The 17,784-nt window shown below is 48.9% G+C and overlaps 1 protein-coding gene across 5 annotated transcripts in view; it reads right to left on the bottom strand.

Moving 5' to 3' along the window:
- Positions 1-17,784, bottom strand: part of PXN (paxillin) — a 94,714-nt gene that overhangs the window by 14,077 nt on the left and 62,853 nt on the right. The window contains exons 7-14 of one of the 5 annotated variants that reach the window (XM_075898105.1): positions 12,130-13,182; positions 11,000-11,266; positions 9,869-10,324; positions 9,131-9,211; positions 4,562-4,732; positions 4,040-4,213; positions 3,383-3,464; positions 1,673-1,821 (exon numbers count right to left, since the gene is read on the bottom strand). In XM_075898105.1, the coding sequence (XP_075754220.1) occupies positions 1,673-1,821; positions 3,383-3,464; positions 4,040-4,213; positions 4,562-4,732; positions 9,131-9,211; positions 9,869-10,324; positions 11,000-11,266; positions 12,130-13,182 (2,433 nt within the window). Of the gene's footprint in view, positions 1-1,672; positions 1,822-3,382; positions 3,465-4,039; positions 4,214-4,361; positions 4,430-4,561; positions 4,733-9,130; positions 9,212-9,868; positions 10,325-10,999; positions 11,267-12,129; positions 13,183-17,784 lie in introns of those variants that run through there. The other 4 variants (XM_075898106.1, XM_075898107.1, XM_075898108.1 and 1 more) reach the window with 4 other exon arrangements.

Genomic DNA, 17,784 nt, shown 5'->3' with positions numbered 1-17,784 from the left:
GAGAATGAGTGTGTGTGGGGGGGGAAGGGGGGGGCAGAGCAGGAGGAAAGCAGAGGCTGCCCAGGGCTGGCTTCAGCCCAGCTGGGCACAGAGGGACACTGGGGAAAGGGCTCCCTGACCCTGACACAACCTGCAGGGAGCAGCCCACTGTATCATGTGCATCAGCCACCCAGCCCTGGCTCCGTGGAGCAGGCCAGCCCTGCTCTCTCCCAAAGCTGGGGGAGGGGGTTAACCCCTTAGCTCCCAGGAGCTGCGTGCCCAGGCCAAGTAGGGGCAGCCCCAGGAACGTGTGTGCGCCTCTCCTGCCCTGCACCCCCCTCCCAGTAGGAAGCTGGAGCTGTTGCTCCAGCCTGGACCTGCACAGTTGGGGCTCCAGCCATAGTACGGGTTCCCAGCTATCCAGGGGGAGTGGCGAGGCTGAGCACCCGCCCTACGTGCCACAGGAAATCAGCTTGTGTGCCACTTGTGGTGTGCTGGGTGTTGCCAACCCCTGGCATAAGGTAAGAATAAAAACGTTTCTTTTAACAGAATGATTTTAAGTGTTGCTGATACCTAAAACTCCGATCTTAATGATTTTTTTAAAAAAATCCCGCGTTACTAATTAAAACAGGGTAAACTGTATTGCAGTAAGGCCAGATCGTTGCTATCTGATAGTGTTCTGGCTTTTATGAGTCAGAAGCAGCAAGTACTAGGTGTGATGCTTGCTGTTTTGTAGGATGAAACCTTATTTGCAAGCTCATTGAAACATGCATCTGTCTGTTAGAAAGTATGATGATACATGCACTCCAAGGTCTCAGAGGGGTAGCCCTGTTAGTCTGTCACTAAAAAAGCTTTGACAACAATGGTCCTGTAGCAACTTAGAGACTAACAAAAATATATACATAGTATCATGAGCTTTCGTGGGCACAAGCCACTTCTTCAGCCAAGGATAGGTGTTAATTTTATCTTTATTTGATTTCATATTAAATAATTATAAGCATTGCTCCTTGTTAACTATCCCTTGTTTTAAAATATATTTTCTTCCATACCTATGGACTATTTAAAACATATATTTATATCTAAGGTTTTTGTTTGTACTGGTGGGTGCACATCCACACACTACCTCAATATTGGTGTTGCACATAAGAAATTTCAACCTGTCCAAGGATGGAAAATCTTAGAGGGAACGCTGCATGTAACTAACATTAATTCTGCCACAGCTCCTGAGAGATGGGTAAATATTTGCAAGGCTCTTTGAAACTGTTAACTATTTATTCAGCAGCATTAGTGTTCATTATGCATCAGCAGTATCAGTTTACAGCTATTTAATGAGATTCCAAATTGGTCTGAATATGGTCTCAAGTTCACATTTCCAGAGCGGGCATACGAGGAGGCTCCTCGCGTCAGGGTACTAAGGCATGTGCTTAGAAAGCCCAGCTCACAAGCCACTGAAAAAATTCTGCGCCTATCCACAAATGGCTGCTGAAACCAGTAACTGTGGGCTGGGAGGTGGGAGAAGGAAACAGACAGAGAAGCAAGAGGGTGCTTAGTTACTGCCACATTATATATGTTGAGGGGCTGGCTGTCCTGGTCTGGCACAAACCCCTTGTTCTGATACACAAAACAACCAGATACCCACATAGGGAAGGGGGAGAGGGGTCAAGCGACAGTGGAGCAGCGCAAGTTCTCTTACCCGACACACAAAGCACTCAGGGTGCCACAGGGTATTCAAGGCAGAGATGTAATTTTCCAGGATGGCCCGGGCACAGCCTCCGCACTTCGGAGCAAACATGTCAAAGTAATCCTTGCGGCAGTAAGCTTTGCCATCCTTCTCATGAAATCCTGCCAAGGACACAAGGGAAAGAGCCAGAGGCGCGTCAGTTTATGACCTTCACTCGTGAGAACAGCCAGCCAGTCTGCGTCGGGTAACAGAGTTATCCCTTATTCTGCTAATAGGATGAACACCTGCTATGCCTCCGAGGGATGTAAAATCCTGGTTAACCAGTTAATTGGTTAAACATTATGCTTAACTGGGATCCCAGAGGGGCCCACTGCAGGCAGGGGGCTACTTGGGCTGGGCCCACACTGCTATAGGGTGCTCAAGCTGGGTTGGGTTGGGCCCACCACACCGCAGGTTGGGGCCAGACTTGACCCACTGTGCCGCAGATGAGGGTCTACTCTAACCCTGCTGGGCTGGAGCACCCCCTCGGTGCAGTGGGCGTGGCTGCAGTGTGGCCAGGGGCCTGCTCCAGCCCAGCAGGGCCCGCCAAGCCATGGCTACTCTGGCCAGACCGGGCACACCCCTAACGCCTCCGGTAGTCTCCATGTGGAAAGAGTAATCACTGACAGCTAGCTCCCCATCTGCTAAGTAACACCACAGTTCCTTTCCTTCCTCACATCGTTTGCTCTGTATCAACAGTCCCCAGATGTTTCATTCATGCTCTGCCTCCCCCCGGGCTGTCCTTCCCTCCCCCACTGCTCCTGGGAGAAGGCATGGATGAGGTATGGTGGAACCGGGAGTGGAGCTGGAACCAGGCCACAGTTGGGAGCCATGGATGGGGCAGGGCTGGGCTGTAGGCATGGCTGGGCCCACAGCATAGCCATACTGGGCTTGCAGCTGGGGCTGGGGCCTGGATATAGAACTGGAGCTAGGCCAGGTGCCAGAGACCAAGAATACAGCTGGATTGAGTGGCCCTCCTTCCCGCTAAACGGGGCCCTGCCACTCTCCCCAAACATTTCTCTGCACCTCCGCGCGGGGGGGGGGGAGCCTAGGGATATTAAATATCAGTTAATTGAAGAGCCGATTAACCTCATGAATTCTTACTGGTTACTCGACTATAGTCAATAGTCCCCAGGGGTAAGGCTGCTTCCAAGGAGTCCCTGCCATGTTGTACTGCTGCCTCTGGGGTGCCAGGCGGGAGCCGGTCCACAAGGGGATCCAGTTTAAAAGCCAGCTCCTTGCACACACTGGCTGCCTGCTGCCGCCTCTGATACAGAGTCAGAACTGCCACGTGACAGCAGCCCCTGTCTTGGAGGGTAGGGGGACTGAGCTCCCAGACCTGGCACGACCTGGAACTGAGCCAGGCTGCCTGCCCACCTGGCTCCTAATACACTTTAAATGCAGAGCCGCAGAGGGATAGGTTCTGGACCCAGTGCAAGTTGCGACTGAGCCGGGCTGCTGGCCAGCCTGCTAAAAAATGTACTGGCAAGGGGTAGGGGGGAATGCGTATAGTCTATTGCATTAACCTATACGCTTTTGCTTCTCAGTTAATCGACTCCACTATTACACCCCTAGGAGGGGTGCACCCAACACTTTGGGGCCACTGCTCTCTGGAAAGGACCTGTCACAGCCCCTTCCGTAGTTCACCAGAATGGCTCTTCTCTCTGCACAAACCAATGGTACCTTCAGGTCCAAAGAAAGCGCCGCACTGCGCACAAAAGAAGTGCTCTGGGTGCCATGTCCTGTCCAAGGCTGTCACCACTTTCTGTTTGGGAGGAACCACCAACAGTGAGTGCTCAAATGCCCATGCTGAGTGCAGCAAGAATCCAATGTGCTTCAAGAGCTGACCCAAGCCCCCATCTTGAGGAGTCAACCCTCCAGCCTTTGCCCCACGAAGCTCAGACACACTGCTCTTCCTCTAGGTCCCCGGTGGGGGGGACAGTCCCATGGAGTACTCAAACTCAGAAGGAATTACTCTTACCATGGGATCCCATAAGGGAAAAATCAAGTGACCCTTATTACAATGCAGATACACTGATCCCAATACTGAGTTTGTTAGAGCTGCAACAGGGGCAAATGTAAGCTCAGTAGAACCTGCCCTTTTATTGCAGGCCCCTTTACAGATGCAGGGACTTAGTAGGGCTGTGTACAATTATTTCCCCTACAGCAATAAATTGAAGGAAGAATAGGGGTCCTAAGACTATAAGAGAAGAGTTATCAGAGACAAACAGATGTGTGCTTTTCTATTTAAAACGCTACGTGGCAGTACAGCACAAGACTCTCCCATGCACGGACAACAGAGAGGCCCCCCCAGACACCCGTGCGGGCTTTGGCACTCACGTCAAGGATGGGCCCGTTGCAGTAGTAGCAGCGAGGGGAGAAGAGATTATGATAGTCCTTCTCGCAGTAGGGCTGACCATCGCGTTCAAAAAAGTTGCGTGACCCAATCTCCTCCTGGCAGTGGGTGCAAACAAAGTGTTCCGGGTGCCAGGTTTTCCCCATGGCTGTGACGACCTGCGGAGAAGATGGCACAGTTATGGGGGGACATCTCTACATCTTTGCCGTGGGAACTCACATGACGACACAGCAGGCAGAGTCCGGCACTAACTACACGTTCTACTCAAGTGAGCCCTGGACTGGGGTAGCATGAAAACTGAATTACCTATCATCTCAGGGCAGGGCAGTCCCTCAAGGGCAGGGTAGAGGTCCCTGGAGGAGCTTACAGCGTACCTGGCCAGTGGATAAATAGAGTACTTCAGTTTCTTCAGCATGGCCAGTGCCTTCAGCCTCAGGATACAGCCCACCCCGTCACTCCTTGCTGTAGCCTAAGGCGTCATCTCTAAATGGTGCTTGAAGACTCACCTGTCCAGCAATTGGTTTCTTGCAGGCTCCACAAACGCCTTTGGCAACGGTAGCTACGCCCAGCTTATTCAGGTCAGACTGCAGGCTTCCCAACATACTGTCCAACTGGCTTCCAGGCTTTGGGGGAGCAGACGGAGAGGAGCTGCCCCCAGCTTTCCCCTGGGTCATGAACTGCAAAGAAAAAAGCCCAGAGACTGTAAGGCAAGCACTACGGATCCTCAGGGGTGTCTGCAGTTTCTGAACGTAAGAACAGCCAGACTGGGTAAGATCAAAGGTCCATCTAGCTCAGTACCCTGTCTGCCCACAGTGGCCAGTGCCAGGTGCCCCAGAGGGAACGAACGGAACAGGGAATCATCAAGTGACTCATCCCTTTGCCTCAGCTATTCTGCTGTCCTGCAGGTGGACAGACCAGGACTTGCTCTGAAGAGACAAATGTATCTGCAGAAGCCAGTGAGAACCAGCAATGAGGCTGTGACAAAAGCAAGGCTTAACCTAAGACCCAAGAGCTATCACATCAGAGTGTTGGGGGATGGGAATTTGGCTCTTCTCAACCTCCCAATAAAGCAGAGATTACTAACAAGCCACAAACATTTTTTCCAGAAGAGCCTCAGGAGAGATCTTCCCTTTACTTCACAGGGTCCTGGCAGGCTTACAAAGGCAGACACACACTCTCTGAGTGGTTCCCAAACTGTGTCCCCTTCCCTGTCACACGCAGTTGTTGCTGTCTCTCCTTTTCACCCTCCCACATCTTCCTGTCCTTTTTCAGGATATTCCCCCCGACACACACACTTTTCCTTCTGCAGAGTTTTGTTCAGGCTCCTGTACCCTCTAGGTTAACTCAGACCCCGCTCCCCTGCAAAGGCTGCAATGGAAGTGGGAGGGGGCAGGGCATTTCCCCTCTTGCTATAGACTGTAGTTGTACATGTGGCAGCACAATTAGCAGTGTGCGCGCCTGCAGGGGAGGGAGGGAAAAGGGGGGAAGAAGAGCGGCAGGCTAGCAAACACTGCCAGATCCACTGAGAGATTTACATGGGAGAGAGGGGAAAAGACAGGTAGTGGAAAACCACTTTGGGAATCACCCCAATGAATCATCATCTTTTAACCCGATTTTCCATGGGGAGGGAAGACATGCTTCTTTTTTTTTTTTTTTTTTTTTTGGTAATATAACCTCAAAAGAGGAAGTGTGCAAAACTATGCTCTTTATGGTCAATTTGGATGTTCACGTCCCCGTAATATGGGGCAACCCCAGCTACACTGCAAAGCGTAGGATATTGAACCTGCAGCATGCTGGTGGTGGTCAAGTTTAGAGAACTCCACCGAGGCATTTGCTGCAGGGACCTTTTGCATGGATTTATTGTAGGACATGATGTTGTGTCTTTGCTGAAAGTGAAGCTACGTGGCTACAACACTTACATTATTTGTGGAAAAAAGTGCTGAGTGGAAGGAAGGAAACAGCTCAGCATCTCGGCACTTGTATTGTTAGACTAGCATAGAGGGCCACAGGGAACGGACACATGCACTAAAACCCGGTTTTACTGAATGGCCCCTTCACACTGCACACACATGGAGTGCTGTCCACCATTCTGTGGCTACTAGCTTTAGACTCTGTCTAATGCATGGGTTCCCAAACTGGGGGCGGGGGTGTGTGAAGAAATTCCAGGGGGGATGCGAGGCGACCCAGCCACCCCCCCGTCAATCCCACCCCAAGAGTTGCTGCTATTTTTTGGGGGGGGGGGCATGAGGGTTTCTCAAAAATCAAAAAGGGGGGCGTGATGCCGGAAAGTTTGGGAACCACTGGTCTAATGGAAGTATTTGTCTAATAAGTTAGTCAAATACTAACTCTGGCTTCCATTTGTTCCTGAGAGTTGCATGCCACACACACATCATAACCGGTGGCAGATGTCTGACTGTGCTCCCTGCCTCCTGTGCTTGTGGCGACCCTCCCCCTGCCTCTCCGTGATTTTAGAGGAGAGGGTTTTCCGCTTAATGAGCCCTTTTCAGCAGCCAGTTATTAGCTGGGAGGGGAAAAAACCCTTCCACAGTCCAAAAGTCCCCTTTCACCTAGTGGCAGTCCCCCAAGCGTGGGGGGAGGGTTGGGGGAAACTGTGGCCCACACACTTACTCCAGGTTCCAGCCCAGGGATCCTAGGTAGCAGCTACTAGTGAGTGATCTTGCCCCATCCTCTCCATATAGCAGCTTCTTCCCTGGGCCACTTCCCCAACACTCCCATGATACCTTCTCCCTAATACCTTGAGAGGAAAGTCTTCTGTTTTCCCCTCGCAGTCTGTCTCTCTCTAATTCTAACTGTTGGGGGCTGTCCCTCTTTTTCCTTTTCCCACCACGTCAGAGGGAAAGCCTATTATAAGGCCTCACTGCCTCAGGTGTTCCCCGGGGTCTGCTGCAAGCCAGCTCAAATGAGCTCCAGGTGTCTGCCTGGCTTACCTGCTGGGCAGCAATTTCTGGCAGTCTATTCAGGGAAGAACTTGTTCACCCAACTGCCTGTATAGCTGCCATCCCACAAACTTTAGCAGCCCGCTGTCTCTGGTCTGCCACAATCCCCTCATGCCTAACCACTCAAGATCAGCAGCACGCTGCTCCTAATGGAATCGAATGCACCTCTTTCCTACTGTCCCCTGATCTTTCTCCTCAGACAGCTGGTTCTAGCAGTCCAGCACTACGAGGCACACACTGAACAGAGAGGCCTCTCTCCTGTCCTTTCACCCTCAAGCTTATGCTGTGATGAACAAGGGAATTTTTGTAATATGTCCTGGGTACCTTAGTCTCCCACTGGGCTTTGCACAGAGTGTAAAAGGAAGGGATGAGGTACTGACTCAGGACCATGCTGGAAACTAGCTAAATGGAGTCTATGCTAGGGATGTCAAATCCTGTTGAATTGGCTGACCAGTTAAACATATTGGGAGGTGAGCAGGGGGATAGGGGGTGCTCCAGCTTGGCCAGAGCAGCCGCTGCTAATGCCCCCCCCCGGCCCTTAGTCACAGGCAGGGGCTGTACCACCTGGGCTGGAGAAGCACCTGCCCACAGGCGCTACTTTGCCACCCCAGTGAGAGCACCGGATCAGCCGCTGCTTGTGGGGCACCCAGCAGGAGCAGCACTTTCATATCTCTAGTCCACGCAAGTGCATGGAGGATCAGAAGAAACAACGGCAACTCCACTGGCTAGAACATTCACATCTAGCGACCAACAGCGGAGAGGAAGGAAATTTCCTTCCCACTTCTCTAAGGGAAGCAGAGCATAGGTCCCCAGATTGTTAGGCAAGCACTGTACAGCTCCTCTGGGAATTTCTGCAGCCTCTGCCCACAGCTCACTGGCAGCCCTGCATGCAAAGAGGTACCAGGTGGCTATTTTACAAACTGTGTTCACACATCTCACCTGAAACCCAAGACAAGGCACAGAGAGCCAAAATAGATTTTACAGCACCTTGGCTGGTGGAGCTCTGCAGCTGGTCCCACTGAAAAGCATCTTTACCTTTGTTCTCCTGTGCTCACCTAAGGGCTTTCAGATTCTGTACGCCCCCTGACTGATAAATTCTCTTGTTTTGAAAAGGCTTCCTGGTGTCACTAGCACTGGAGCTAAGGACATGCCTCCCATGGGATTTGCTGCAGGGAGCCATGGAGGGAAACAGGGATTGCTGGTGTCCAAAAGCCCTTGAAGGTCACTGGACTGCCCCTGTGGAACTATGGACCTACCCAGGGCACAGCACATTAAAAGGGTCACCCCCAAGGGACTGAATAAAAGGCTAGGCCATAGACAAGACCCTGTGGATCTTACACATAAACATCTGTCACTTACATTACACTGCAAATTCCCCAAGACAGTGTTATGGGGAAGAGACATCTTGCTGGGCACAAAGTTTGAGATTCCCCCTCTCTAAGCTGCAGGGCAGTCAGGGGTCTGATCCTGAGAGGTGCAGAATATAGAGAACTGGGGACAATCAGCACCTCTGCAGTTTAGACACGTGAATCCTGCCTGATCGTAACTCAAGAGTATGGGGTAGGCAATGAGGGTGGGTAGACATGTTTATGTATCTAGCATCTCATACTCATACCATATGATGGCTATGAATGGAATGCACAGTGACACTTCCCTCCCTGCCCTGGGGGCCAGCCAGCTAACTTCAGTGCAGCCACTGACATCTTACTGCAGGGCAAATGGACTTGCTCTGTGCTGGTGGTATTGCATTCTAACTGGCCAAGGGATGCAGCTCTTTTTGGAAATATTCCACCCACACCTAATGCCCGCTCTTTGTAGAGAAGCACTCATGAGCACAGCCCCTTTAGGAACACGACAAATGCACACCACACACTGCGTGCTGGAAATGCTCATGCAAAGACTTTCCAAATCCTGGCCCTCATTTAAAAGAACTGCCACTGCTGTCAGGTTCAGCAAGACGCCCATAAGCAGCAGACCATGCATAGAAAAAGAGCAATTTAGCATTCATAGCAACAGGATCTTTGGGAACAGCACAGATGGCTGAGCCAAAATCACATCTCTGGCAAGAGCAGCCTTAACAGCACACCATGCTAAAAGGGGAAACAGTAAGTGTCCTGCCTTCTCATGGGTGGGTGGTGCGAGGGGTGGCCGAGCAGCAAGCGGATTGGTGCGTCGGCCCAATGGCGGAGTAGAGATCACCTGCAAAGCAGGACAACAATTCGTGATGGAGAGAAATCACCTTGATTGACTGATGCGTGTGAAGACTGATGCTGTACTGCACTGGCTTGTGTGTATGAGGGTCGCTAAGTATACTGGATGAAATCTGACCTGCTCAGGTTTTGAGTCTCCCTCTGCTTTTCTAGCGGTATTCTCCCTGGGCTTAGGAAGCAGGGCACACAGAGCATCAATTTATTGCTGCTTCCCTATACTCCAAAATCCCAGAGAATCCCAGCCAAGCAGTATCCAGCCTCTTCTTCTCGTTCTCAAGCTTTTCCACATTTTCTCCCCTGCCCTCAGTGCCACACTTTGAAGAGGAGCATTGGTTCCTAAACTAATGGACTTGATTCCTTCAGTTCAATGGTGAGAAGCAAAGATCATGGTCCCTTCCCAATGCAACACATAGGTGGCAGAAAAATGGACACAGGATCTGGACTGTTACATGGATGTAAACCTCACAGTGTATAAAGGGACAAAATTGAGAGAAAATCTGCCATTGGCAGTACTAAATGCATCTTCTGTAGCAGCCCAGTACCAGCCTTTACCCAAACATTCTACCTAAAGAGCTAACAAGCTAGGAAGTGTTGGTCTCAGACTTGTAGCTGCTGTGTTCAATGAAGCACACAAGGAAAAGCATGCCTGCATCAGTGGGAAGCATGGATCTTCATCCGTCTGACAACCAACAGAAGACATTATCTTGGCAGGAGAAGATGCTACGACTGGCTCAGTCAGCATGGCAGGAGGAATCTGGGCTTGAGGAGAACGGAGGAATCTGTGCTCTTCAGAGGGAGGAGTGCCCACTACAGAGAGTTCCTGGTAGTCATCAGAAGTTTCCCACTGGCACAGAGGCTGAGGAGGCAAGTTTAAGGAGGAGGAGACTGGACTAGGAACTACAGCAGCGGCAGAGGGTACATAGGAAGGCTGTGGTGGGAACTGAGAAGCGGGTAGAGGGAGTGGAGAGGGAACAGGGTGAGAAGAGGTAGCCACTTTGGCTGGGAAAAACTTGGCAGCTTCTTTGGGACGTTGGAGCGGGGGAGAGGCTGGCACAGAGACGGTTCTTCTCAGGGGCAGAGGGGATTCTGGAGGAATTATAATCTAGAAAGAAAGGAGGGAGAAAGGTGAACAAATCCAGAGATGAACTGAGAAGCATCTCTTGCAACAGAAGGACGGGCGGCATGAAACAGAGGGTAACATGGCACTCACTACCCAGCATTTCTCTCATTTCCTTTCCAAACAGTCTGCATTTCCCATCTGAACACAGAGTGCAAGCAGGCCAATCTCACCGCTGTAGCCAACCAGAAACAGAGGCCATGGTGCCATTTTAAACACACCTTCTTTTGGGAAGCGCAGAGTTTCAAGGAGAAAGAACCTAGACACCCCTGCCAAGTTATAAGCACTTCAGGGCAGGTTTCTCATCTTACATCTAAAAACATCACACACCCCTACGTCGCCAAGTAAAGAAAGAAACATGGTCTGCTTATTGACTGACCTCCCCATTGTGGAATGGAAATGAATCTTACTTCAATGGCTGGCCTTAGCATTCCAATACCCATCAGAGATTGCTTACTCCAATTCCTAAATAGCTGGGATTTGGATTTCCTAGCTGAGCTCGCCTGAAAAGGGAACTGAACTAGGAACAGAGTTAGATTCCAAAGTTATCCCAGGACTCTCGAGAGGATGTGTCACTCCACCTCCTAACTCTACATTTTCACTGAGACCTTCTGAGCAGAGGGACACAGGAAATACCCTAGTGCATAGTTTGCTTGCTACCTTCTCTACTTGCAGTCCACCATCCTGCTGCTTCCTCTGTGGCCTGGCGGTGACAATGACCCCCTCAGTCAGCCAGTCTTCCTGGCTTTTCCATTCCTCCTCTTCCTGTTTGCTGATTCCCAATCTGTCTTCCAGTTCCTCAATCACGCGATCCTGCGACACAGTCTTGTGAAATATGACTGGCCCTACTTTCCGCCTCGGTGAGCGCTCACGATACATGGGGTGCACATTTGAGGTTTCTCTGGTCCTCTCAATTACAGATTTAATCTGAATGACAAGGTGACAGTTTCAGCATGAAAAGAGCACTGCAAGAGCAAGCCCCAAGATGCCACAGCACAAACCCCGGGTGATTAGTGACAACCGTGAGCTGAAAGAACGATGATATTTACTGCACGATGCCAAAGCTCCTCTTGGAACAGCCCAGAGCAGTGACTCGTGCTACAGCAATCCTAGCATGGCCAGTCATTGCAGCCAAAAAGAACTCCAGCTACAAAATGGAGAGATTATCCAGCATAAATAGCCATGACTTGAGGTACAAGGTCTCAATTCAACAAGATCGCCCATTAGGTGTAATGGTTTCCCTAACACCACAGTGATCCATGTCAGCCTCTCTTCATCCCTCCCCTACCCAGTCCTGGGGGAAATGAAATTCCCCAGCACAGAGGATTCTGGGATGCACACAGCATTTCTAGCGCTGGAAGGAACACTCAGTGCTCCAGTGTCAATACCTAACAGGCTCAGCTCTAAGCCAACAGGGAAAAGGAGTTGCCATCCCAAGTCTGGACCATCATTAGGAAATCCCTCCATTGCTGCTCTTCAGAGACCTCTATGGATCGTGCACTTGCCCCAGTCTAACCATGAGACAGCCTGCAGATTATGGATGCTGCTCACATTCTATACTGCAGAAGCAGCGGATCACTGATCAACATGCAAAAGGTAGCACACAAAGCTGCTGCTAGAGTAGAGGGTCTCAGTGCCATGCAGCTGCCAGTGACGCCTCGTGCTCTGGAAAAGCATGCTGTTAGTCTGGAGTAAGGTATCAGACTTCTCCAGAAGAGCCCGAATGTATTCACACCATGCACAGGTGGCTAACAAGCAGCTGCCCGCTTCTGCATTCTCTCAATGCCTGCCTGGCCTGATGCAGAAATCCTCTCGACTGGCGGCTTCGAGACAGACAGCTGATCCAATTCATCCTTCCAAACGTTTTCAGAAATTTCTGGGGTGACTGGTGAACTTCGGATTTGTTCTCCTACCTGGTCGTCTTCTGGCTTGCTCTTGCTAAGGCCATCTTTCCTAGTTCTCTCTCTGCTCTGCCTCTTTTTAGCCACATCAGGATAGTCATCTGTCCTGCTTTCAAACTCAGTTTCAGCATCCTGCTTCTGTCCTTGTTCTCCAATAAGACCCAATTGGCCTTTAGTATCTGGGAAGACATCCCAACGGTTCACAGCCACGATATCAGGTTCACACACTGACTGCAAGACATGGCCATTCTCACAGTACAGCTCTGGCATAAGCTCTGACAGCTCCAGAGCCCACAGCTGATCTAAAGCTGCTTCCATTCTTCTGTCCTTCTGGGAAGGAAAAGCTGAATTATCCCTGAAAATGTCCAGGTGTTCTGGTTCTGTGGGTGTCTGCACCTTCATTTGGCTGGATATGGGAGGGCTAGAAACAGGAATAGTTGTAAGCTTGGTGTGAATTCTATGCTCTTTTTCAGTGGCTTTTGCCTCATTAAGTCCCTGACTGTAGGCCTCGGCATTAGAGAGCACATAGAGAGTTTCCATCTTGGAGGATATCATGGGCTGGGGCATCTTTCTAGGAGGATCTGGCTTTTTGCTCAGCCCAGCTGAGCTCAAAGAAAGCATACGATCCATAGAAGGAGCAGAAGCAGCCAAATCCTCTGGAAGGGACTGACTCATATGAGCCTCAGAGGGAAGTGGTGGAGTTGTGGCAGAACATTCTGGAATAGCTGCAACTGCAGTGCTGCGGCCTTCTTCTTCAATATGAAGGACTTCCAAGGTGGCAGGTGGCAGTAGGGCTGGTAGGTCCCAGCTGTGGCCTGTACCTTGGTGTTTTGACAAGGGCGGCAGAACTATACCAGGAGCAGTGTCAACTGAGTCTGGATTGGTTGAGCTGGAAAGTAGTTCCAGGGAGGGTTCAGAAGCCAGTGACACAGTAGAAATAGCCTGTAAAAACGAGACAGAAAAAAAGAGGAACAGAGAGGGGGGAAGATGAAGACAGAGGTGAAGAAAGGAAAAGAACAAGGCACAATGCAGAACAATCAAAGCCTCCAAACCACAGAGCCTGTCTGACAAAGCCATCATCTAAGCCAGGATGGGAAGCAGGAAGTCAGAGTGTGAAATGCAAACACAGTTTTGCCCTCAGGAGGATGCTGGGATTGAGAAACAATCATGCAGCCACCGAATGGGGCTGGTACATCTGCCCCAACAGCCCAGCCCTTTAGACCAGGAGTGCCTAGACTGAGAGTCAGATTAGCAACTTTCTCTGAATCAGACATTCACAGTAACTGGCATGGAAATTTACATACTTTTTGAAATAACAAATCATGAAGCGTGGAAGCCATAACACTTGCCTCCTTGATACACTAATAAGATGTTCCTGTTGGCAATGAAAATGAAGCCTCGAGGCATGCAGCAAGAGTACATGACTCAGCCTCTGACCTGGTCAAATCACCCAGCTCTCCTCTGTATCCAATATGGGATGAATCAGAGGGAAGCATTCTAGGATTTCATAGGCTGTACTTGGGAGCCTATTAGCTCTCTTCTTCCTCACCCATCCCGTTTTTCTTGCCTGTTTTATATCTGGGTGAGAGAAGTACAGGCTATCCTCATTATAAGTCCAAGATATGTTCCAAAAAACTTGGGCTTACAACGAAACAACTTAAAGAGAGGAATTTTTTTCCGTGGGCTGACTTCTATTTGCGCAAATGCGTTGGGTTTTTTTACGCGACTTAAGAGCAGAGAGCGGGAGGACTTACAACACATCAGTTCCCACAAGCATCAACGACTTTAGTGGAGAACAGATGCATACTGGGGCAACTTATAGCGGCGATGCCCTGTATAAACTTTGTTCCAAAATAGGCTCTGAAATGGTCAGTAGCAGGTAAATCTCTTTTTATTTCTCCATTACCTATATTTTAAACCTGGTAGGTCATAACTCTTGTCCTGTCCACTGTGTCAGCTCCTACACATGACAAACAGGAAACCTTTCCATGTCCTTAATGGAGTAGAAATTAATGTGGACTCCCAAATCAGCCAATGGGGCCTACTAAATCTGCCACTGCACCAAATGACATCTGATTTGGGGACTTTATCCACACAAGTGAATTATTTTTTAAAATGAAATTCATAACCCAGGTCCTTACAGAGTTAGCCTATACTGCTAGGACTGAAAGTCTGCCACTTAATTTTTCCTAAAGAGCATTAGTTATCCACGTCTCCTACTAAATCCACCCAGACTTAGATTGGTTCAATAGAACCTAAAGCTACTTTCTGGGAGAGGAGGAGGGAAGGGAGAGTAATCACAGCAGAGATCACCCGGTCTGCCACAGAAAACAAAAGAACTGCTTGTTCTCTCTCCTAGAACTAGCTACATTAGCCAGTGAGGTCTCTTGCCACTACCAGAACAGCTCAGTTGAGTATTTAGGTCAGGTCTACACAAGACACCAAAAGCTGTGTTAAGATTTGCAACTTATATAAAGTGCACAGTCGGCTTACTTTAAAATCCCAGTTAAACAGTTAACTGGTTAAATGTTAGGTTAGCCTAACATGTAAGGGGTTAACCGACCAAAGCAGGATCCGGGCTGGGGACTGATCCAGACAGGAGTTGCGCAGCCTCCTCCCTCCCCGGTGCTCCAGGGGCAGGGATACTTGAGTTGTGTGGGCCTCTTCTCTCCCGGGTTCTCCAAATAGGGGAGGCTGGGGCACATGTGCTTGCTCCCTCCTCTCCCTGTGGTGGGGCCTCAGCAGAGGGGGTGGGGCTGTTGGTGGTGCTGGGGGCTGGCCTCCCCCAGCCCTAGCTGCACCGACCACCCATTAAGGCGTTCCTATTTTTATCTGAGTTTGGGGCAAAGTTTTCCAGCATTCTAAAATTCAGGTATTTTCAAGGTAAGACGACTTATTTACTATACAAATAATTTTCCCCACATGTAAAAAACATTAAAACACAATGGGAGCAGAAGTTAAGGTATTAAAAGCTGCACCACAATGGGAGGCTGGTTACTGCAGACACCAAGTCACATAGCAAGGAGGAGTCACGTCACAGATAATGCAAAAGGGGCGAAACTCATGCACCGAGTGACTTTATTGACAGCTGATGGATAAGGGGAATAACACAATCAAATGGATTCTGTAAGTGAACAGAAAATGAGCAGCTCATTAAGGTTAATGCAGAAGCCTGCAATACACCCCTTTTACTCTATAGCTTATAAAAAATTAAAAGCAAACAAAAAGCCCATTCCATCCACCCACCAACACGCTGTAATTTCTGTCTGGACGTTGTCCTCCTGGCTTTCATTAATCTTCTTTCTTAGCATGTTGGCCTTATTCTTCTCTGCCTCTCTCAAACATACACAGCACTGGAGCTCATAAATAAGGACAGCCTTATCCATTTCTCAGACAACTCACCAGACCAGTCAACTAACCAGCACCAGATTCTACAGGCTTCTTTCCTCGGATCCCACTAAAGAATACCAAAAAGAACTAAACCACCTGCTCATGAAACTTTCTGCTACAATTCAGAACCAAATCTGCACAAATAATCAACAATCTACAACCTACCTTGGAAAATGACCCCTAATTCTCACAGGCCTTGGGGGACAGGCCAATCCTCACCTACAGACAACCCCCTAACCTCAATCAAATTATTTCCAGCAATCACATAGCACAACTCCAACATACGCACGCAGGAACTCACCTCTGAAATCAACCCCAGTGCCAACTCTGTCCACACATCCAGGGCCAGTCCTAACCAATTCGCGGCTCTGGGCAATCGCCCAGCTCGCCTGCCCCTAAGACCAGCTCTGCACACATCTATACACGCGACCTCATCACAGGACCTAACCACATAAGCCACCACATCAGAGGCTCATACAAACTGCACATCGACCAATGAGATTTGCCAGCAATGCCCCTCTGCCATGCACACTGGCCAAACTGAACAGTCTTTACAAGAAAGGGTTAAAGGACACAAATCAGATATTCGAAAAGGCAACACACAGAAACCCATTGGGGAACATTTCATCTTGCCTGGGCACTCACTACTGGATTTAAAAGTGTCTGTATTATTTCAAAGTAATTTCAAAAGTCCCTTGGAGAGAGAAACTACAGAACTGGGTTTCATTGACAAGTTTGACACCTTGAATAGAAGTTCTAACACACACCTGAGCTGGATAGGCCACTGATTTCCAAAGCCTAATAACATAAAATGCTAAGCACTGGGTATACTTATAGCCCACTCTATTAGCCGCATTTAGCATGGACACTTTCTAATTGACAGCATTTTTTTCCTCCATTTTTTCCCTTCTATTTCCCTCCCCATCCCCTCTCTTTCTCTGATATTTGCAAACTGGACCTCTTTACTCTATTCATCTGAAGAAGTGGATTGTGCCCACAAAAGCTCATGATCCCATCTACATATTTGTTAGTCTTTATGGGGCTACAGGACTATTTGATTTTTTTTTAAGTTTTTTCATCTCTTGGTTAAAGCACCCTGCAGAGCAGAGCATCAACAACCTGTGTTATGCAAAGACCTGCTGCTCCCTGCCTCTATTTGTGGTACTGGAAAAATGAGCCAGACCAGAGACCTTGTCAATTCAATTTGTCAGCTGTGCTGGGGGGAGGAGGGGAGAGAAGGGGAGGGGAGTAGAGTTGAGAGGTGAAAACCAAAAAGGATTTAGAAGAAAGAATGAAACTAGCAAGTGAGAGAAAAGGGAAAAATAACTGATGGGAGCAGGTGGTGATGTCAACAGTTTTGGAACAAGTAATAAAGCTGCCAAGAAAAGAGGTTCTGAAACAACTGATGTTATTAAACAGTAAAGTCTCCAGGACCAGATTCTATTAATTGGAAAGCTCCAACAGAACACAGATGTGAAACTGCAGAACTACTAATTGTGGTACATAACCTATTGCTTAAATCAGCCAGTATGCCACATGACGAGTGGATAGCTAATGTGATACCCATTTTTAAAGAAATGTTCTAGGGTGACCCCGCCCATTAACTGGCCGAGAAGCCTAACTTTCCAAACTGGTTGAAACTATAGTAAAAAACAGAATGATCAGACGCACCGATGAATATGTGGGGAAGTTAACACTGCTTTTGCAAAGGAAAATCATGCCTCACCAATCTATTAGAATTCTCTGAGGGGGTCAACAAGCATATGTATGACAAGGAACCAGTGGATATACTGTTCTTTACATTTCCAGAAAGCATTTGACAAGGTAACTAACCAAATGCTCTTAAACAAAATAAGGAGTCATAGGATAAAAGGGAAGATTCTCTCACAGATCAGTCACTGGTTAAAAGGCAGGAAACAAAGAATAGGAATAAATGGTCAAATTTTCATGCTGGAGAGAGGTAAATAGCAGGATCACCCAATGATTTGTACTGGAAGCAATGCTGTTCAACATATTCACAAATGTGCATGGAAAAAGAGATAAACCATGAGGTGGCAAAGTTTGTAGATGATATAAATATTACTCATGGCAATTAAGTCCAAATCAGACTGCAAAGTTACAAAGACATCTCTCAAAACTTGGGTGAGACTGGGC

Source organism: Pelodiscus sinensis, chromosome 15, assembly GCF_049634645.1.
Source record: "Pelodiscus sinensis isolate JC-2024 chromosome 15, ASM4963464v1, whole genome shotgun sequence".
Lineage (NCBI taxonomy): Eukaryota > Metazoa > Chordata > Testudines > Trionychidae > Pelodiscus > Pelodiscus sinensis.
Note: the sequence above shows the minus strand (reverse complement) of the source record. Positions and strands in the feature narration are given on the sequence as shown.